This window comes from Opisthocomus hoazin, chromosome 15, assembly GCF_030867145.1.
Source record: "Opisthocomus hoazin isolate bOpiHoa1 chromosome 15, bOpiHoa1.hap1, whole genome shotgun sequence".
In the NCBI taxonomy this organism is placed as follows: Eukaryota; Metazoa; Chordata; class Aves; order Opisthocomiformes; family Opisthocomidae; genus Opisthocomus; species Opisthocomus hoazin.
Genome location: NC_134428.1, coordinates 25,964,851 through 25,987,476, shown reverse-complemented (window position 1 = coordinate 25,987,476; position 22,626 = coordinate 25,964,851). Strand labels below are relative to the sequence as shown.

The 22,626-nt window shown below is 48.0% G+C and overlaps 1 protein-coding gene across 1 annotated transcript; it reads right to left on the bottom strand.

The window, feature by feature from the left end:
* Nucleotides 1-1,829: 1,829 nt before the first annotated feature.
* Nucleotides 1,830-22,390, bottom strand: COG7 (component of oligomeric golgi complex 7). Its single transcript, XM_075436479.1, has 17 exons — nucleotides 22,165-22,390; nucleotides 20,878-21,026; nucleotides 20,283-20,399; nucleotides 19,671-19,839; nucleotides 17,725-17,807; nucleotides 16,827-16,949; nucleotides 14,689-14,887; nucleotides 12,486-12,613; nucleotides 11,740-11,894; nucleotides 10,436-10,552; nucleotides 9,842-9,907; nucleotides 8,895-9,081; nucleotides 7,738-7,878; nucleotides 7,219-7,302; nucleotides 6,548-6,662; nucleotides 4,097-4,240; nucleotides 1,830-2,640 (listed from the first exon to the last, which is right to left on the bottom strand). The coding sequence occupies exons 1-17, from the start codon at nucleotides 22,328-22,330 to the stop codon at nucleotides 2,474-2,476; spliced, it is 2,310 nt and encodes a 769-aa protein (XP_075292594.1). The 5' UTR covers nucleotides 22,331-22,390; the 3' UTR covers nucleotides 1,830-2,473.
* Between the last annotated feature and the right edge of the window lie 236 nt (nucleotides 22,391-22,626).

Below are 22,626 nucleotides of genomic sequence, written 5' to 3'. Positions count from 1 at the left end.
CCTCCCCTCCCGACTCCGTGTACGCAGGCGAGCCAACACGCACCTCGACAAAGATCTCCAAACGATTTTGCAACAGTGAAAAAACACTGCTCCCTGCAGAAGACACAACAGAGCAATTTGCTTAACACACCAGGAGAGCCGAGAACAAGAACCTGGGCATCTGTTCCCACACGCTCACCGTCAGACAACGCTGCCAACACCACTACCGCTCAGCCCGGTCGTGCGGGAGCCCAGATAGCTGTTCTAACACAAAGACACTGCAGAGACATCAGATGCTTTTCCGGACGGCAAAACAACTGCCCTGAGCCTGCTCCCTGTGCCGACGAAGCCGCGGCATCGGCGAGGAGCTCGCTGCAGAGCGGGGAAGGCAGAGCTGTCTGCCCAGGCCAGCCCGCTCCAGGGCACCCTGGAAGGGAGCGCTCGGCTGCCGACAGCCCGGGGCGGGCAGCAGGTCTCGGCTGCAGGGTGGGCTGCACCTCGCAGCTCCCCACGCCTCCAGCCCCAGCCGGGGCCTGCCCGGGGCCACCCGCCCTGCGAAACGCAACCGCAGCAGCAAAGCGCAGCCTCAAAAATCCGCACCTCTGGCGACGAGGCAGGAGGAGGATGGGAGAGGCACCGACAGCGAGATGCACCCATCTCACACCACGGGTAAATCGGAACAGCGTGTTCCCTGGCAGGACACGGACAGTTTACTATTCCAGTTACTGTTGGTTTATAGAGGGCGTCTGACAACTAATAAAAGTTGAAAGTGTCCTCAGGTACTTGACTTGGGCTCTGTACCAGCTTGGCTCGCTCCCGAAGCGGACTGACTGCCGGTAAGCGTTTGTGCGCCGAGGGGCTTTTTCCTCGCTGCAGCAGCAGCAGCGCAGCTGCAGACTGAGCCGAGCACTGCATGGGACCGGGCACAGCACGCGCGGGGAAAAGGCTTCACAAATCACAGCCCGGCGAGACACTCGAGAAGTCCCAACCAAACAGTAGCCAATTTCCAATTCATTTGGGGATTTTTAAATAGACTTCTCATACTCTGAAACAAAAGAGTAAACATCTAACTTAAAACCTCATCAAGAAAAAAAAACATTCCAGAAGACACATTTTGCTGCCCTGCTCTGAATTTTTTTTAGGTACCAAGATTCATGAAACCCAAAAGCTGTTTATAAGGCACCTCTGCTCTCCTCACCTGCCCAGACTGCAGTTTTGGCTGTAAAACATCACCAAAGCCCAGCTGAGAACAGCAAAGAAATAGAGTTTCACTCAAAAAACATACCGCTGCTAAAATGTAAGCCCCTATCAGCATGTTACACATGTGCTGCAAAACAGAGAAAAGATGCTGGTATGACAAAAAACCAGATGTGGGACTGCCGAGCAAAGCAGCAGATCTGGCAGCCAAGCCCTGTCCTACGGGGGAGAACGCATCGGACTGACGAGTCCCAGAAGCAGAGCCGCAAAGGCAGCAACACGGCGATGAGGAAGGACAGCTGTCCAGCAGGCAGAGCCCGCCAGGGAGAAACACGGCCGGAAAGCAGAGACAGCAGGAAGATCTGTGGATTGGGCCGAACACTGACTACAGCAGCCTGAACCAAGGAAAGAAGAGGTAAAGACATGGAGACTGGGAAAAGAATTGCTCCCCCAAGGCATCTGGTGGCAAAACGGAGAAAACTGCAGCAGTAGATACAGATAAGGGGAAGAAAGATGTTTTTTTCCCTGCAAAAAGAGAAGAGTTTGTTTGTGATGTTTTCTCCAGCAGTCTCACACAGCTGGCATTCCAGCTCTGGAACCTCTTTGTGTTCTGCCCAGTTTTCTCCTAAGAAAGCATACTCGGACTAGACAAGTTGCTTTACAAAGATCTACACACCAACCTTTAATAAACCTTACAGGAAAGCAACAGTCCCATTAAATTTCTTATAAAGGCCACAGCTTTCAGTAGAATGCATTAATCGCACCAGGAACAACCTACAAAACTGGTTTTCTTCTCAGGGTTGAGCTTGATCATGCCTCATCCACTAATTGATGAGAATGTCTTCTTGACTTTGTGAATAATGACAGACTTGAGCAATGACGATTGCCTCCAGGTAGAAGAGCTTCCAATCAGTCAATCTTTGTTGCACCTACCCCATAATTTTCGATTCAGAATTGATTAAATTTTCTGAAAAAGCCCGTCATCTCACCGCCATGAAGCATGAACTCTCCAGCAGCCGGCAGAACATTTCTAGTCAGAAGCCAGCACTGCTCAGCCTACTCAAGGCCACGCAGGTAGTTTTTGGTAAATTTGGCTGTAGGACAATCTTTCCCCATTTCTAAAGATGGAAAAACGGAACAAGCTTCTCCTAGACAAAGACATTTATTAAAAGTTATTCAGAAATAAAGTCCCCTAATCCCCGAGACATTTTCACTGTCCTTGCACAGTTCAGAGGGAAATCAAAGCAACCCGCACAGCTCAGCCCTTGCAGGGCGTCCAGCAGCCGGGACATCACAGCTAACACTCCAGGCCTCTCATTGCAGCGATGCTGCTGGCCATTCTGCGGGGCACACTTTTCGCAGCTTGCCGGTAGTCCTCTGGTTTTGCCTTCAACAGAGTTACAATATTTTGCAGTGTTCTTGATGGCTGCAGGCCGAGGGCATCCATCACGTTTATTAGATAATCTGTAAGATTAAGGATGAACAAGTATTTGAACAGGCAACAGACACTGTGCAAGCGAAAGGTGCTCTTCGTTCCTCACGACAGCTAGAATCCTGTCAGTGCTAGCTCAAAAACACAGAAAACTGCAGTGTGTCTGGAATCTCACTGTACTGACTGTTGCGTATTTTTGGCTTCCTGCACACCAGTTTAGAGAACTGTCTGTTTTGTTCAGAGCACTGAGACACGTTCTGCCGTGTTTCAGTACCTGCCCAGGACACCCTCGGGGCGGTCAGTCACCACGGCCTCAGATAAAGGATCACAATCACACTTTTAGAGGCAAAGAGCTTGCAGCGAAGCTGGGAAGTTCTGCAGAGGTGAATGGCTGTCGAGGCAGGAGGGAGTTCCAGCTCAGTGATTCGAAGTCAGCTGGGGAATTAAGGATGTCAGGGAGAACGCTGAGCAACCAGCCTCTAATCCGCTGGCTTGTTTTTAAGCAATGCCCAAAAAAAAAAAAAAGAAAGATTGAGGCCGAGTTCACTGGCATTCAAGCACACTTAAATGCAAGCTGATGAGGAGATATTCTCTGCATCCTTATTTTAGAGCTGGGCCATGGGGAAGTCAGCATCCATGATTCACAGCAAAGAAAGGACTAACTGGTGCTTACAATAGCTGTAGTGGTCTCGAGGTGACACTTTCATTGGTTTCGGATAGGAAAAACCCATCTCCTCCACACCCTGCAGAAACGCCTTCCCCAACACCTTCCATCAGCCCTCCCTCAGTCACTGGCATGGCACAGGACAAGGCAGAGATGAACAGCACGCACCAGCTATGCCCCACTTTGCTGCTGAAATTTTTTCCATGTTGAAAGCAGTTTACTCATCCAGTACCTTCAGAGCAGCAGGGCGATTAAGTTAACCACAGCAGGGGAGCTGATCCTACAGGTTTTGTAAAAAAGGATGTTGGTCAAGGGCTCCACAATAACTTTTAGAAGGCCTTTAGCTGATCTTCCCTACTTCAGCTATCATGTGAATGGAAGAAATCAACCAGCTGCCCCCTTGGTAATCCACCAGAGCACTTCCCAGCAGGCTTGGCACATGCTGTGTACCCCCTGTGTGGCACACACTGGCAGCACACGGCACTCGATGAGAAGGGGAAGAGCGGTGCCACACCTGAAAAGATTATATCCAGGTCTTTCTTGCTAAGACTGGCTTGCAAGGGAATGACTTCCACAGCCAGAAACACAAAGCAGTGAAGAACCAGGAGTACCTGCCGGAACATCACCCTTCCCTCAAAGAGGGACGGGACAGAACACTTTGCAAAAGAGAAGCTGTGAACCACTCCACCACGCCGGGTATCAGACCGACACGCTCACAGCTAAAGGAGAACCCCAGGCTGCAGTTTCTTTACATCTAACATCACGACAGCGGAGCCCATGTGTTACAGCAACAGTTCTCAGGACAACGTGTGCACCGAGCTTACCAATGTCTGTGGCGAGCTGCTTTGTCGAATGTACGGTGAGCTCCGGTATTTGCAGGATGACTTCGCAGTACGTCTGCATCGTAGCTCTGGCGATGGAGCCCAGCCAGTAGTCAGCCATGTTGTCCAGCTCAGGTAATTCATCTCCTGGACAGAAAATTCTCGTTAGCTGTCAGCAGTCTCACTCACTTGCATTTGCTGATTTTGTAAACAAAATGTAATTCATATATGGTTAACTGTTTCTTCAACAGGACATTAAGGCATTGACTAGGATTCAGTTTGTCAGCTGGCGTTGCAGTAGTCAAAGCAGTTACACAGCCTCCCTGATACTGCACAACACTGAAAGCTCGCTCAAGACCCAAAACACTTCACTTTCCTCTATGACTTCTCCAGGTAAGTCATTTCCAAAGGGCTCACAGGTGATGGGGCACTGCCTGGCACGTTCTACAGGATCACCTTCCAGGATCAGCCTACACACTACTGCAATGACAAGGAGGCACAGGTGGTTTTTTTCCAAGCCCTAAAGGCATTCTGTGTTCCTAAGTTTTTTGAAAATTAACAAGCTATTCAACATGTAAATGCTTGAAGATGACAAAATAATGCTAAAACTTAAACTAAAGAGCGTATTCTCAGACGGTTACAGGAAGACTATGAATACCAAGCTCTACGCTTCCTTTACTGTCAGTGGAAATAAACACCGAGCAGAGATTAACACAGCAAACGGTGCGTTGCCAGCCTGCTGGGAAGCTTTATGCAGCTACTGTCGTTGACTGCAGCAGGATTAGTACCACAACAGGTAAGGACGGCCATCTGAAGAACAAACGGGAGCCAAAACACAGCTTGTTGCAAGAAATTAGGGAACGACATGCAGGAAGAACTAGGTGCATTCTGGGGAGCAAGCTTTGAAGAAGCACCTGGGCCGTAGCTGCCTCAGCAGCCACCCAGAGCACCCACTGCAGCCCCTTCAGCACGGGGGGTTAATCACTGTGGCTGGTACCTAATCACTAAAGACTCAGGTGGCACTGGTAGCAGCGGTGGAGCTCTAATAATTTTTCAGCTGGAGTTATTATAGGATGAAAAAAGAATTTAAATGAAGCCGTCAGCATCCCAGAGTTGTGTCCTTACTGAGCAAGAACCTGACTACAGAGACCAGAACACATGGCTGGACCATTCAGAAAAGGAATTCCCAGAGATGCAAAGCCTGTCCAAAACAAGACAGACGGCCAACGAGTTTCTGACCGTGGGCTTCTAACCTTTGCTGCAGATGGGCACAGGTTAGCATGTCACACAAGGCATAACAGTAGTTTTTCCTGGATTTAGAGCAAAAAGGCAGAGGAAAAAGTTGTTTACAAGTAAACAGCATTAGTAACCTGCTCGAGGACGAATAATCTCTTCCTGAAGAATGGAGCTCAGGGGCTCCTCTTTCTCTAGCAAGAAATGAAGGGGCTGTGGTTCTCAGCAAGCCCACGGAGGACGGAATATTTCACACCGCAAGTGATCAGTGTAAAGTTAAGCTTATGGGACATGCTCTCCAGATTTCACTAGGGTCTGAGGCTGGAAAGCTTCATAGTAGGTTAGTTCCTGGCAGGAGTTTTTGCAGGAATGCCAGCTCAGATACTGTCTAGGGGTAAGAATATGCTGTACGATCACCGATGCAGGGCTGTTTTCTTCAGCAGAACGGGACATTACACGAAAGGGATGGCCAGCCTAACAACTCGCCGCTTCTCAACATGGTCACAAGCTTCCTCCTTGCCTGTTCCTTGCTGTGCACTCCTGCCAGCTCTGCTGTATAGCAGACCTCTTACAAAGTCCATCTAAATTGCTTTATTGATACATTTTTGAGAGAAACTAGGCCAGAAAAAGAAAAAAGTGAATACTTTTCTGTGGGGTTAACGAATGGAAACTGCCCCACTGCGGAGCCAGCACAGAGGCGAGGGCAGGAGGGCCAAGCTGGAGCAGGACTCCCCCTTCAGCCAGCTGCTGGACAGCCCACGCCACTCCGTGAACTGTACTCCACGGGGCAGCCTGGTAAGGAGCAGACGCCACAGAAGCTAACTTTAGAAGCCTTTCAGGCCAGATGGCTCAACAGTTCCCTTCGCAGTTTGGGAACTGAGCCCTGGTACCTCCTGTTCACTCCCTGCACCCAGGATATTAAGTGCTGCTCCAACCCTGAAACAGTCGTACTTCCGACCCTGCCCCCGCAGCACAGTTTTAATGAACACTAAACTGAAACAGACCAAGCTAAAGCTTCTGGTTTGAATGAAACTGAAAAGTTTTACTCATGATTTGGAGGTTCCTCCTGGGTATTACCAAGAGACTCTTGGAAGAAACAGCATGACTAGACAATAGGAAATGGATCTCCAACAGCTTTGTTACCGTGACACGTCGCACCCATGTAACGTCAACACGTGGAAGCTTCTCCCCAGACACTTCAAGTCTTTGGTTTCACCGTACCTTGTTCTGGGGGGTAAGGCAGTTTTCCAGCATGCAATGCCAGTTCCAAAGCAGAATCCTCTTGAGTGACAAACGGCTCAAGGTGGAGAGGAAGCGACATAATATATTGCCCAATCTAGAATAAAAGCACAAAGAGCTGAGTCACTGAACAAACGTGAAGCAAGTATTTTGCTAGAGGAAAAAAGTCAGCTACACTAATCCACACCCGAAAGCAGAAAGCTGACAACGACAGCACCTCACTAACCTACATTTGCTCAGAAACAAATCGGCTCTTGCTCATGGTTACGCTTTGTACAAGAAATAATTTTTCACAGGGTCAGAGAACCAGCCACTGAAACAACGATGTTAAGAAAAACCTGCACAGAGAACTGTTACTCCAAGCAAATCTTGGATCTCCGGAGCGTGCCTGGCACTTTGTTTTCTAGAAGAGAATCTAAGAGACTGAACCAAACAAAACAACAGAAGACGAAACACGGGTTCAAGCGACGATATAATCTTGAATTACAGAAACGGATCACTCCCAAGCAGGGACCATGCTCACAAATTCACACACATAAGCTACATAACTTCAGGCATACAACAAACACTGCACTATTTATAAAGTGATTATCTGCTGCTACAGAGGATCTTCCTAGGTGCAGACACAGCTCAGAGTGCTTGCATGCTCTTACATTGCTGATATATTCCAGAGGAGTCAGGCTGAAGTTTGGCAGGTCGTCTGTCAGGGTCTCACCAATGCCACCAGAATTCCAGCCCTGGAAGGCATAAATAGCAGAATGAATCTACGGCTTTCTGGAACATGAAGTCTATCAGTATTCTAGGAGGGGTCATCTGACCTGAGCTGTGACTACCCAAGGACTCGTAGAGAGCAGAACATAGATGGTGAGAAAACTGCTACCCTTGTCCTCCCTCGGGCCCAAAACATACACAACCTCTCCCACAGCTCCCAGTGGGAAACAGATGCTCACACAGGTTAGAAAAGCAACATCTGCAACAATCCTCAGAGCTTGCAAACATAGCTGTCTGTTGTGGATGCTGTGGATGAAGGGAGGTAAACTTTTACACTGACTATAGCTCATGGAAGAGATGTGATACCAGAGGGAAACCTGCTGCAAAGGAGAAAGGTAAGCAACATTGAGCTACACTCCACCCTCGCCAGTTCAGATTGGATCAACGTACCCATTACTCACCTCCATCTTTGAAACGAGTAAGAGTTGTTGTTTGATGCGAAGAAAAACAGAATCAAAAGCCAAGTGGTGTGCCAGCTGGTTGAGGCGGCTCAGGGCAGATCGTGATGCAGATAACAGGTTGTGGTTACTCGTACCTTTTTCCTAACACACACAGATACAGAAAAATGTTTATATACAGAAGTCATTAAACTGACCACAGAGCAGCTATGTTAACACTCTTAAAGAGGTCTTTATTAGGCCACCCTAATACAAAAGAGTTTTTCTCTGCAATGGCACAGCTTGGTTCCTTTGGAGTGCCCTATTCCGATCAGTTATTCAAGACAGAAACTGTGCACTGCTCCCTGAAACGCAGAGCAAAGAATCATGTCACATTCCAGCCATGCCAGGCACCGGTACAAGCTAGACACTGAGAAACCCACAGAGAAGATGGCAAAACTGCCTTTTACTCACAGGGCACAACTAACCGGTTCCCTGCATGGCACTAAGCAAAAGTTTTAGATGAAGGGTACCTATGGAACTTGACTATTTAGCAGAAGTTTAAAGTCAAACACATAACACCGAAGGCAGAGCTGCACAAGATGTAGGTAAATTAAGTGCAAAAGAAACCAAAACATTTTGAGCAAATAGGAGACAGAACTCATAACCTTGACTTCACTCCTACATGTGACCAACGATGGCAAACATAACTTAGATCCACAAGAAGATAACTGGAGCCATTCTACCCTGTTCACAGATGCACGGATGAATGATCTTGCAGAATTATATTTCAGAATGGATATGGCAGCAGAGCGTAAGTGGCAAAGAAAGTCCTGGGAAGCCAGTATGTTGGCTCCAGAATCTGAGATGGCTCCAACACAATCTTCCCAACGCTTTCTGTGACAAAATCTCCCTCACCTGAACCAATAAGGGCATGTTCGTAAAACACAGCCAGGATCTGGGGAGAGATGAAATGACTCCAGACTTTTTGCGTTTGGACATTTCATCTCTCAGCAGATCAATCTGCGTCTCTGTGGAAGACTTGGAACACAGCCCATCGAAAGGCGGCAGCTCAGGATGAAAAGAAATCGGGCTGCAGGGGGAATCCAGGTCTCCTCTCCCAGATGCGGGCCCAATGGCATTCTGTAGCAGAGGCAGGCTCTCCCAGGCACCAAAGCTACCTTCAGAGTGTAAAGCGTTTCCATAAGGCTGGCATACTCGGATGGATTCTCCTTCAAAAGGTAATTGTATTCCTGCCAAGGATTCTTTACAGAGCTCTTCTTTTCTGCAGAACTGGCATCCTGAAAGCCAGAAAAACTACAAGGGCTGTAGGAGTCCGAGAGATACTTCCCAGCAGTTGATAAAATCCTGAAAAGGGGTACACAAAAGTCACCAGCAAAATCCTCTGAAATCGGCACTGTTGTTCTCATGTTGGTCCAAGGACCAACACCACCTTTCTGTTACTTCAAGGGAGAGAGTATTCGTTGGTGGCAGACACTAATTACAGCCAACTCTCACATCTACCGTGCAACTCAAAAACTGCAGAAATACCAAGATGAAAACGAGAGGATTGTGCTCTCAGAACGTCAGATGCAAACACAGAAACAAACCCAGCCTCCTGGGCACTGCAGGCCACTGTGTCCTGTACAAAGCACAGACACTCAAGTCAGATTAAAGCATTTCGACGTACACGAGGCTGAGCAGTGCACTGCTTACAAACAACAAAAGATCTACGTGTTGCCTGTGCTTGACGCTCCTCAGGTTACAAGGAATCAATCAGTTAAGGCACACCTCAATTCATTTCAGCAAATGATTCATGCCCCATGTCACACGGGGGGTGAGAAACTTGCCAATTTGATCCGGTGGAAAATTCCTTCCTGACCCCAGTCTGGCAGCCCATTCGATGGCCAGCCAGCTATCCAAGAAAAAGGATTCTTGTAGCTGTCTGAAGGCACACGATAGAGTGGAACGGTCTGTGACCCATCTCTGACATTTCAAAAGATGGGGAAGGGGCGTGGAGGGAAATCACAGGGGCTCTGATTTCCCTCCACAGTCTGCCTTGGGGTTTGTTTTCTCTCAGCTTGGTACTTATGCTGACAGCTCATGAATTAAGTTCAGCAATGCTTACCTGTTGGCCAGTTGCTGCTCAAAGTCTCCACACTGACGAAGGAGCTCCCCACAAGTAGTAATTATCCTGGGAAAGAACAAGACAAAAAACACACGTTTTGAGATTGGAGGCAGATAATGCCAGATCCCACCCCAGATGACCCATCTCAGACACGTGTCAAGTAATTATAAAATGCAGTAACCAAACCACAGCCCACAGGGGGGACATTGGTTAGAGTTAATTTGGCTATTAACTCTGCATCCATTTGATAACACGCTAAATTTTTTTGCCCAACAGCCTCATCCACATACTACTTCTCGTCATCATGGCCAAGGCCAGCTCAGTGTCACTGGGAAGAATTCTAAGAGCTGCTGCTATTTCAAGTGACATAACAGACATCCCCTCCAGACAGGGTGGGGAACCTCACAGCACTTACTGTGCCAGCAGCAACCTGAAACCCAGTCGCTAACACTAACGCTCCCAGCAGCGCTGCGGTTAAGTGGGCACAGCCCCACATTCTGCACTAAGAGCTGGGGTAAACTGACCTCAAGTAACTCCCTTCCAGCTTTGATACAAAAATCAGTTCTCAGCCAGGCAAAAAAAAATCCCCTTTACCGGACAGAGTTTTGGAATGCAGTCCAGTCCTCCTGGAAAAGGGAATCTGATAGGACATCATCCAGTTTACACTTCTTTCGTATAGACTGCAATGTGTTTGTAAAGTCAGACGTATACCTGTAATAAGAAATGGAGAAGAGATAAGCACGAGCATGAGAGAATAGGTCAGAGAGTAGCACGACTGCACGTCCTGTCATTTGCTCATTCAGTCCTCTACAAGGGCCAAACAAGAATCAGAAATATTAAAAGAAGAGTTCAGGAGAGACACTGTTGTTCCAGTCGAAACACACGGCTGTGAAGAACTGACCAGCCACAGCCCACTCAAGCCTACACCAAAAGACAGGGAGAAACTCAGAGTAACAGATACTGTCTGGTTACTTCAATTTGTCGCATATGGGTTACTAGGAACCCTCCACTCCCATGAGAAGGTATGAGTAAGTCATTTTTGTTACCACTATACTAATCACATCTCCTAGGAAAGATCAGAAAAAGTTTATAAGGCTACTGTTACTCTAACATCACTTGGCCCTTACTCCAGGAACACAGTGACAACAATCTCATGAATTTGTTTTCTCAGCTACTCCCCAGATGAGAACATGGATAAAAATGAGAACATTTTGTTTCCCACACCCCCCCCTTTTTTTTAATAATGCCCATAAGCTGGAGGCACGCACACTGCTATGTAATTGCCTATAAAGAAGGTGAGATCAGAAAAGCGTGCTTTCCTCCTCCCTCTTCCCCACAGGGCAGCAAGGTGACAGTTTGATGTACGCCTTGTGAGCAGCTCTTCTGATATCAGCAAAGAATAAGGAGGTAATCAGTACTGGAACACGATCTAAGCAGGCTGCCACTGATACTTTAAGACAAGAACTGACCCTAGTGAGTGAGATTCACTGTATCTCGCACTTACAGCTAGATTCTGAATGGGAGGTCACTCGTCCCGGTGAGTATACGTTTCCTCACTGAGTTCTACCTTCATCAGTCCAATTTGTCTTTGTCTTATTCTGTTTTGGGAAACATTTTTCCCTCCAAAAGTATTTATTACATATGAAAATTCAGTCCAGCCAGAACAGAATTAGCTGAGAAAAGTCTGCCATTTAGCCATAAAAAGCCTCCACTTCTCCCCTGAGAAACAGTCACTGCCTGAATAAAGTGGTAGGTGGGGATATCAGACAAATCATTTTACAGTTACAGATACTTTCTGCTCTTGGTCATTTTTCATACACTACAAAGTCCTTGACCACAAAGAGAACACTTGCTACTCTCTTAGGATAAATGCAGCAGTGTAACTAAAGGCACCTTACTTTGTGAACAGAGCCTTCAGGGCCTTAAGGAGCCCACACACTCCCAGTCCATCAGTGAGTTTAACGCAGTTGTCGATGGCTCCAGAAGCCAGAATGAAGAGTTTGTTGACTGAATGGTTCAGTTCCTGGACGCAGTCAATTACTTCCCAATGCTCCTAAATAATATCAACAGCAACAAAGTTGAGCCCAACTCTTCTTTTAGAGAGTGTCTATGCATTAAAGACACCTTGTGTAACACACCGTATTCTCTGTAGCCTCCAAGCTTGTTCCACACTTAAGGGGGAACAATGCTGGCTGCTTCCACCCCTCTGCACATTGACTGTTAATAAACGTCAGGCTGCCAAACCCTACCTATACCAGGTCTTCAACGAAAAACAGTTCTGCTACCAACAGAATCTTCCACAATAAGGACTTTCCTCCCCCCAGCCCTGCTCTTAACTTCTGTCAAACCTGAAGCAGGCTCTTGGTTGACAGTAACATTTTGGTAAAGTCTTTCCCCAGTAGATCCACTCAGTGCTGTTTACTCGCTGAAGGAGCAGAAGAAAGGAGTTACCTCTGACCTGACAGTGCTGCTGAAATTAACTTTATCTCATAAACAAAATTAATACTTAACAGTATCAAAATACACTGCCAACAGGATATATTACCAAAAGATTAAAGAGAGCAACAGCTATGACAAAGACCCTTGTATTCGGTAGATGCTTCAAGCCTCTCCCTGTGCAGCGGAACAAAGACTGCTACGTTACCAAGGGCACTGCACTGATCTGAATGAGGAGATTTTCTTCTTCCAGGTCTCCATACGCAAGTTGATAGGGCTTGTACGGACCATAAACTGCTTCCACCAGTTCCATCACTTTTACCAGGTTCTGCTCCTCTACAAAGAATCAGATGTTTAGTCTACAAATGGAGGAACACGCTACTAAAAACCTTGTTTCCAACAACATGCAGTAGCTCTTCAATTAGAGCATGCTGCCTACACGGGCCTGGAATGTTGCCCGACAGCTTTAAGTCTCAACTACGCAGATTTTTCTTTTTTTTCACTTTTTTGAAAACAAGGTTATTATGTCTACCTGCTTCCTAAAACCAAGATGTTCTACCTCAACAAGCGCTTCAAGAAAATTATCACTCACTACTCTAGAACAGCCTGGGTGACAAAAATCTCTTAAACATTCCAACCTACAGTAGAAGAAAGGTATTGAAACTATTTGAGAAGCGAAACACATTACTCCCACAAATTAAAACAGGGGCAATCCTCATTTATCAGAAAGCCTGGTTCATACTTAAAATAATTGACACTAACTCAATTCACTTAGCGCTACTGCTTCACAGCGTTCATCAACCAGAGCTGAACATGAGCCATAAACTTAGCATTTCAGTGCCACTCTGTTGAGCAGGGACCTGCAAACCCAAACAAAAAACCGGTCTGAATGATTATTTCTCAAATCAGAACTGGACACCAGCTGTTATCGAGAAGTTTTGCCAAACTCAAACTAGCAGCAAACCAGAATTACTTTGCATCCTGGATACAAGAAACAGCTTTTGCGCCCTAAGGACAGACAAGCAATGGAGCAGGTTGTCCAAAGCTTGTGCTACCTCCATGCTTGGACGTTTTCAAGATCAGACTGGACAATACCCTGAGTAACATGGTCTGAACTCACTGCAGACCTCGCCTGGAGCAGGAGGTTGGACTAGATCATCTCCTGAGGTCCCTTCCAACCTGAATTATCCTATGAACCATAACTGAACCCTCCCTTCATACACATACATAGGAACTGGTTTGACCCTGTTCTGCTGAGTCACATGGCTTTTCCATTCTTGAGATATTTCTCTTGCCAAACATCTTACCCCACAGCAAAAGAGATTAAAATAAAGAACGTTTTTTTCCTTATTTTTTTAAACATACTCGGATAGCAGTTCAGCAGCTGTCTTCCTACTCCATCATCTTCTAGAATTTTACATTGTTTTTCCAAGTTCTTTATAATAATTTCTACTACAAAACATAGATTAAGCTAAACCAGCAATAGAAAATGACTGACAAGAGTAGGCAATCACAAAGACAACAAAACCAGAGACAATGACAGTCATACTCCCTGAAATTGCCCAGTAATCATAATTTATATGATCAAGTAAGAATCTGAGTTTAAATACCTCAAGGCAACGTTATGAGGAACCAAACACAGGAAACACAGCATTAGGAATGCTCCATTAGCTTCAGTTCAGGACTTTCCCATAGCTGGTCTTTGAAGGGGCTCTTAGTAAACGACTATAAATCGCCAACAGTTCAGGTCAGGCACAAACCTATGCACACACAGCACTGCGCTGCTTTGTGGTTTGCAGGAATTATTCGCCAAGTCATGACCCAAATGAGATGACAAACACCATAGGGTAAGGAAAGCACAGCTTAGCTTTTGAACCGAACTTCGCAGATGCTGCTAGGGAATAAACTACCGACGGCTCAGAAATTTTCACTTGATTAAAACATAAGCCAGTAGCAACAGAAAACCTAAGAATCCAATGGATGCAGCTTTCAAGCAGGTTTTCTCTTGTTTAGTAAGGTGTGACTTAATTCCAGGAAACTCCTCGACTTTTATGCTTTGTGATCTTTCGCAACGGGCTTCACAGACAGCTTCCCTAGAGACATTACCTCTTCTGTTAGACAGAAGAAATACTAATGCTTGTAAAAGGAAAAGTGCTACATATTATTTACCCAAGACAGCAAGCATAGTCAGAACAGGTCTGCTTCAGTAAACTCATTCAGTATTGTGTCAATATCTTTAGTGTAAGATACATACATAGGGAGACACACAAAAGTACAAATGCCACGTAACTGGCCAACACTGTAGAAGATATAATCCCCCCCCTCCTTGTAAAACTAAACAAAATCCCACAACGGAACTTTACAAAGGAGCTGACAGAACAGAACGACAAAATTCAGTGCAAGAGCCTTACTCAGGTTTGGCAGCATTGCTGCTTCCAGTCCTTTTGTGAAGTGGATGGTGGCATCGTAGAGCTCCAGCAGCTTATTCAGCTTGGTTTCTTGGCCCGTTCTCTCCATGGCAGTGGTGAGGCAGACAGGGATGGAAGGCACCAACGCTCCCAGAGTTTGGATCAACAATACAGTCACAATTTCATGGGGGTTCTTGAAAACCTGTGGTAACAGAAAAGCTGTCAGCAATAGCACATTATGTCAGAGGAACACGAGAGGCACCAGACAGCAGCAGCTAGCTTCCAGAGAGCTCCACAACGTACAAACCACACGTCGCTGTCTCAGCAGAGACAGACTGTCCCACTCCACGCTGAGCAGGTCTTGCCTGTCCAGGGGCTGACACCTTCTCCAGCCCTCCTGAACGCATGCTGCTGCCCTGCTGAAGCAGCACCACTTCCAGGGGCAGCTGTGCTCGCTGCAGTCTCCCTTACGCCCTTGCCACAGAGACCTGGGCCCTGAAACGGAGGGACAGAGGACGCAGAACAGACAGGTTTGCAAATGCTGTCAGCAGAGAGGCAGGCTGCCATAACCAGGGAGTAAAGACTTGGGAGAGAAAGCAGCAGCAGCCCGACCTGGACTTTTTCACGCCCAGAACATAAAACTGTGCTCAGCATGTGCTTCTTTCTACTAAAGAATATAAAATTACCTACTGGTGAGAGACACTGGTACACGGATCAAGAAGATGACATTTTGTGCACTAACAGATCACAGGTTCCTCCGATGACATGAGCTCCCAACCAAAAGGGAACAAAAACAAATCTGAAAAACCTAACCAGGGGTAATAAAACACAAGAAACCTCTGCTATGACTGCAGGAACCTTGCTGGCCTAGCACACAGGACAGCCTGATTACAAAAGCCTAGGTCAAAGCGTATTATATGGTTGAAACCATGCTCTGAATACAGCAACCAAGAAACCAGAAGATCGGTATAGGTCAAAAACTGAATTCAGCAGAACACAGGCACCGTAGGAATTTGAAAAACCACCTGGCAAAAAAAGGCATTTGAAAACAGAGCACTCAGTCTACACAGGTGTGCTGGGAAACAACACATATATCAGTAAAATATGAAGAAACAGTACTACATCACAAGTCAAATGACTGGTCGGATAGGAAGAAGTCAGTCCTGGAAAGGCTAGAAAGACTGTAGTCAGTGGAGAACTTTTATTTCCATGTACCACCCTCAACTCCACTAGCATAAAATGCGTTACAGCCTTTTATTGTGACTTTTTTGCCAGCTATTCTCGCTCGTTTGCTTTGAAAGCTGGGATCACCACGGGGCTCCGGCAACAAGGTCGCCACGGACACTGAATAGCATGAAAAAAGTCCAAGAATTCTTCAGAAAGCAGAAGCAACACAGGAGACTGAGTGGCACAAGCTTTCTCCCATGTGTCATTTCTCTTTCACAATCCCCAGTTCAAAGAGTATCTGCTAAAATGTAAGCTGACATCTGACCTGTAATTCACACTGAATCATTAGGCAGAAAAAATACATTTCAAGCAAACACTGACCTCCTCTGCAGCCTAGCACTCCTCTGGCCTAGCACTTGCACCAGGCTTTCTAACAGGAAGATAAGAATCTCGTACCCTTCATGGACGAAAAACTCTTACAGGTTCAACAATATGAATTTATTTCTTCGTTTCACTAAAGGACAATAACTTTTTTTGGATCCTACATTATTCTTGGCAGGAAAGACAAGCGCACAGGGTCCAACATATCTTACACAGAGTGACATGAATCAGACCAATATGACCTTGAGGGCCTCCTCCAGGCCAAGTAATAAAGCAATTCAGGCATTCCAAATGTCTTGCAACACCAACAAATTAGATTCAACTTAAGATACAGATAAAAGTGATAAAGCAGCTTTAATGTCAATAACACAGCAACCTTGCTGTCGGTAGAACACCAGAAATCAAATCTTGTTTGCAAGAGCTGGACAAGAAACAGAAAGGAGGTTGCAGGCCCCGTCTTGCACTGATAAGGCACTGAGTACAACTCAAAGAGTGAGCACTGATGAATCACTCCGAGCTTTACGAGAATTAAGCGAGCGTGCCCAGTCCTGTCCTCTCCCACACACTGCACCGCTACTCCACGGTCACCGCACCTGTGTCGCCCACTGCAGCTGCGAGTGCCAGGTCCCAAGGAGCGTGTCATACAGTTCAGTCAACTGGCGATTCAAGCTTAAGTCACTTTGGCAAAGATCCTGCCACACTGCCACCAGCTGCACCTGCAAGGGCAATAAGAACCAGCCTAAGAGGAGAACTGACAGTCTGCAGATGTAGCTTCTGTTCTTTCGAACCAAGAACTTCCCACGCAAAGTACTTCTGCTAAAACTCAGTGTCCACCCTTGCTACTCTTCCAGATTTCAACATAACATTTCACTACAATTCAGCACCACAGAAGGAAATGACTTTCAGCATGAAGCAAGAGGCTTCTTAGTTGATTCAAAGATTTAATTAACATTGGTATTTTACTCATAAAATGAGACGGTAACTGATACCTCCACATAATAGTTGAAATACTTGGCAAGCCCTAGCCTTGCACTTAATCCTCAAAAGTCACAGTCATGAGAGAAATTTGAGGATCAGGTTATGGCTACAGAACTGTCTGGAATTCCAACTTTTAATCTTACCTGAAAAGAGTTTACAGAAGTCAGCAGCTGGCAGGTTGCAGCAATAAAGTTATTGCTGACACTGCCACATCCAAGAAAAGCAAAGCAAAACTATGAGGCACAGAGAAATCAAGCAGAACGCCCATATCCTGTGTCTGCTGCAGGAAGGAACACAAAGCCCTGAATGGAGAATTGCTCTTGAAACATGGGGAGTAACCAAAGTATTAAGAGCCAGAAAGAGAAGTCAGACGATGAAACGCGGAGAACAGGTTCCATCCTCCGTCCACGGGGAAAGGCACAACACGCAATGGAGCAGCTCCCCCTACGGTCCAAGGCATGCAAAAATGCAAATATTTATTCCTGCGTATTAAAATATTATCAAAATACCTACCTTGTGACATTTATAATAATAAGCAAGAAGCTGGGGCATCCGATCAATTTCAGTGAACACTTTAACAAAGGTTTTTGCCTGATCTAAACAAAACAGAATAACAGGCAGTTAAGAGTCAGTCTGCGGGGTGAGGGCGAGACATCAGTCTAACGGAGCAAGAGAACTCTTCTTCTAAGGGAGTACGCACAACAGCCTACACAGAAAGACACAGTTTCACCTTTTCCTTGCTTATCTTCTCAAATAGGAGCAGAACTGCCTCAAACCCACACTCAAACAAGAACAGGGAGCAGACACAGGGAACAAATCTAACTTCTTAAATTTAACCTCTTCACCAGCAAATGTACCTGGTATTAAAGACAGATAAAACCAGAGCATCTCCTAGAAGCAAATTATTATTTTCCAGAAATAAGCTGCTGTCTACAAAACTAGAACATACCTCATAAAGTCCTCAACTTTGCTTTCACCCCTCCTCAAGCAAACTAGCTGCCTCCAGACTGACTAACGGCGCAGCTGGCTTTCACACAAAGCTTTGAAACTCAAGTTCCTCACAAGTCTGTTTTGTACTGTAAGGGGGGTGACTATAGTTCTGTCCACAAAATACAGCTGGGGCCAGAGATATTAGTAACGAGACCTTGATTTTCAAACAGGACCCAAATAAACTAGAACACTAAGTAACTTGAAGTGCTCCTCATCTGGAGAAGTCACCAAATACAGGCTCTCCAGGGTAGGTTCACAGACTTGTACTGCATTTATAGGAGCTGGACTTCAGGAAAGAACATGACTTCACCACAAACAGAGAAACTCTCTTCAATGGGAAAAAAGCCCATGACTCCACGTGCCCAGAACAGATTTTGAAAGAGAATGCAGACAGTGCTTGAAGTGAATTATCCTGAACAGTATGCCCAAGCAAAGGACCTCGTAGCAGCAGACCTGCTGCCAGCAGCTTCCTTGCACCTGGATGTTTTCTTCAGTGAAGTACTCACAGGGCATATGAATATTCAATTTACTTTCATCCTAAGCAGAGAAAATATTCCAAACCTTCATCCTTTGTCTTGAATTTGTCTGTAAAGGGTAATGCAGTGCAGCAAGCAGGAAAAAGGCCCGGGATCTACTGTGAAGATGATGAGCACAGTCCAAGAAAAAAAGAAGCTGTGCAAAGAAGAAAAGCCAGAAGAGGAACAGGAGAGAGAAGAGAGAGATCTATGCAAAGGATTAAGCGCTTCTGTCAGAAGCACAGCACTTAGAGCTTCTTCCCTCCTCCGCTCCCTCCGGCCGTCTGCAGCCACGCGCTGCGGCACCTCGCCTTTACGTAGACGAGAACTCCAGAGCGCCAGGCAGCAAAGCACCGCAGCCCCAGATTCTCACTGGGACCTCCTGGTGCACTCAGATCAGAGCCAACAACCGAACAACTATTTTTCAGAAGCACTGTGACAGCAGGAGAGGGAAAGAGGAGCACACAGAACAGGCCAAAATGTCAAACTTTCCAAAGGAGAGTTTATAAAACAGCTTTTACAAGGTAGTAAGGCGTCAGCACGTTTCCAAACAAATCTCCTTCTTGATCACAACACCAAGCAGTAACAGAAACGCTCAGTAGCGCTACGATAATGCAAAACCAGAGGCCTTCTGCTTACCTGCACAGCACTTGGAGACCACCCATGGCATAACTGAACTATGACAGCGGGGCAGCCCTGCCTCAGCGCCTCCACCTCACACACCTACACGGCCTACAAAACCCGCTCGTATTTTCCTTATTTCCCACAGTGGCCACAGGTACACCAAAACGTAGGGAAATCAAAGACGCACTGGACTGCAGGCAGCTGCAGAGCACATGAACGTTTCATGGCGTCTGGCTCCACCAGAAAAAGCACACAGCCCAGCGCCAGGAGCCTTCAGGGCATAAAGCCCCCATCCAAGCACTGACAGCAACTGACACCAAGCGTACTGACCTACAGACTGGGAGTTAAAAGCAGCAACGATCTGGGGGCTGGCCATGGCCTCCAGTCGGTTCTTCAGAGCCTCAAGGTGCACACACTTCTCGGAGTAATCGGGCGTATCCACCAGCATAGCCAGGCTGCTCTGCATGCTTGTCAGCTTGGCCGAAATCACAGACACATCCTGCCACCAGGAAAGGCAACCCGGTTACTGAACACGACCTGGGAAAGCACTAATGCCTGTCTCATAATGACATTTTACAAATAGGTACACATTTTAGAGTCACTTCAAAAACCTGCTTTTAAACAGGACAAGGGGCAATGGGCACAAACTGAGGCACAGGAAGTTCCGTCTGAACATGAGGAAGAACTTCTTCCCTCTGAGGGTGACGGAGCCCTGGCCCAGGCTGCCCAGGGAGGTTGTGGAGTCTCCTTCTCTGGAGATATTCCAGACCCGCCTGGACAAGGTCCTGTGCAGCCTGCTCTGGGTGACCCTGCTTGGGCAGGGGGTTGGGCTGGGTGACCCACAGAGGTCCCTTCCAACCCCTACTATTCTGTGATTCTGTAAACGCAGCTTCCCTGGAAAGCTGAAGGCACAAAGCACAAAAAGAATAATGGGGCACCCACCTGAGTTTTAAGAGTCTCTTCAATGTCTGCACTTAACGTGCTCCATTTGTCTGCTTCCTGAAGCGACTCGGCAGCCAGCTGCATTCTGGATTTCACTCGGTCAATCTCCACCAGCACCTGAAGGGGAAAAAACAAACAAACATTGCCACTGGAACAAAAGCTGGCTACCTCAGGCATATTATGGGAGCTATGTTTGGCTTGGATTTTAAAAAAATGTGTGAAAAGATCATGTTGTTATAAGGAGAGAGGAGTTGGCTGAAAGAACAAGAGATGTTAAATGAACTTCCAAAGTCAAATAACAAAAGATTAGTTTGAGCTCGGGGTCTGTACTTGTAGTGTCCACTTTGCCTGAGAAACGCTATGCACCCCAGCGAACAGCAGCCAGAAACAAGGCAGAAATCGGGGTCCCCGGCCGGGTAGCTCTGTCTGGACTGAAACCCAACCAGCTGTTTCCCAGCAAACACCGACTCCACCGGTCTGTGTCACACACACTTTTCTACTACTAATGTTAAAATCAGTGTTTTTTTCTATCTTGGGTTCATAAGACTGTGTAACACAAACAAGTCTGGAAACAGAAACTGAGACAAGATCCTACCTGCATCGACTGAGCTGTGTCCTCTTCGAACTTCTTGATATCTTCTTTAACAAGGATCATTTGCTCCTTCAGGAATGTTGCCTCCTGTTTCAAGACTTCCACTTCCCGGAGGACTCTGGGCATGTTCTGCAGAGCCTGGTGGCTGGTTTCTGCAGAAACACCAAGCGGCACAGTGAGGGGGCCCGAGAACCCTTGCAGGAAAGAGGGGGTCTGTCAATAATCTTCTATAATATTCAGCACTTAAAAAAAAACCCAAACAACAAAGCAAAATGCCAAGCAACAAAACTTCAGTTACATCTTTAAAACTTAAATAGGTACTTTACCCCAGAATCACGGAATCGTTTAAGTTGGAAAAGAGCTTTAAACCACCGAGTCCAACCGTAACCCCACCGCTGCCGAGCCCAGCACTGAACCACGTCCCTCAGCGCCACGTCCACACGTGGCCCAACGCCTCCAGGGCCGGCGACGGCCCCGCGGCCCCGGGCAGCGCCTCGGTGAAGGCACTCAGCCCAGCGCCCAGCCCGAACCGCCCCGGCAGGGCAGCGGCTTCTCAGGGTTCAGAGCAGCTCTGTCACGACACAGAGATGACAGGGGCAGCGGCTTCTCGGGGTTCAGAGCAGCTCTGTCACGACACAGCGATGACAGGGGCAGCGGCTTCTCGGGGTTCAGAGCAGCTCTGTCACGACACAGAGATGACAGGGGCAGCGGCTTCTCGGGGTTCAGAGCAGCTCTGTCACGACACAGCGATGACAGCGGCAGCGGCTTCTCGGGGTTCAGAGCAGCTCTGTCACGACACAGCGATGACAGGGCAGCGGCTTCTCAAGGCGCTGAGCTGCTCTGTCACGACACAGAGATGACGGGACAGTGGTTTCTCAGGGTTTAGAGCAGCTCTGTCACGACACAGAGATGACGGGACAGTGGTTTCTCAGGGTTTAGAGCAGCTCTGTCACGACACAGAGATGACGGGGCAGTGGTTTCTCAGGGTTTAGAGCCGCTCTGTCACGACACAGAGCTGACAGGGCAGCGGTTTCTCAGGGTTTAGAGCCGCTCTGTCACGACACAGAGCTGACAGGGCAGCGGTTTCTCAGGGTTTAGAGCCGCTCTGTCACGACACAGAGCTGACGGGGCAGCGGTTCCTCGGTGCCTGTCGCGACACCGAGCTGCCCGCGGCAGACCCGCCGGCCCCGCAGCGGGAAGCCCACCCGCAGGGACGGGCCCGCCGCCCGAGGCGGCCGCACACGCGAGGCCCCGCGGGGGCACGGGCCGAGGGCCGCGGGCCCGCCTCACCCTCCACGGCGTTGTTGACCTCCTGGATGAAGAGCTGCAGCTTCATCACCAGGGTGGCGGCGTGCGCGTCCACCTTCCCGGGCGCCTCCTGCTGCACGGCCCGGAAGGCCGCGTTCACCCAGCTCTTCACCTCGAAGTCGTCCGACAGGAACCGGGAGAAATCCATCGCCGCGCCCCGGCCCCGCCGGGCACCCGCGGGGAGGGAGGGACGGGCAGGCCCCGGCCCCGGCGCGCACCCGGAAGCGCTCCGCGCCACCCCGCCCCTCCCGGCCACCGTACCCGCTGCGCCTGGCGCCAGCGCCGCGGCCTGGTGGGAGGCCCCGGGGCCCGGCGGCGGCTCCGAGGCCCCGGGACGCGGCCCGCCGCGGGGCTATGCAGGCTGCCTGTTCCCGGCCGGTTCTCCGCCGGCCCCGCGCGGGAGGAGAGGCCCCAGGCCCGCCCCGAGCCCCGCGGGGCGCCACG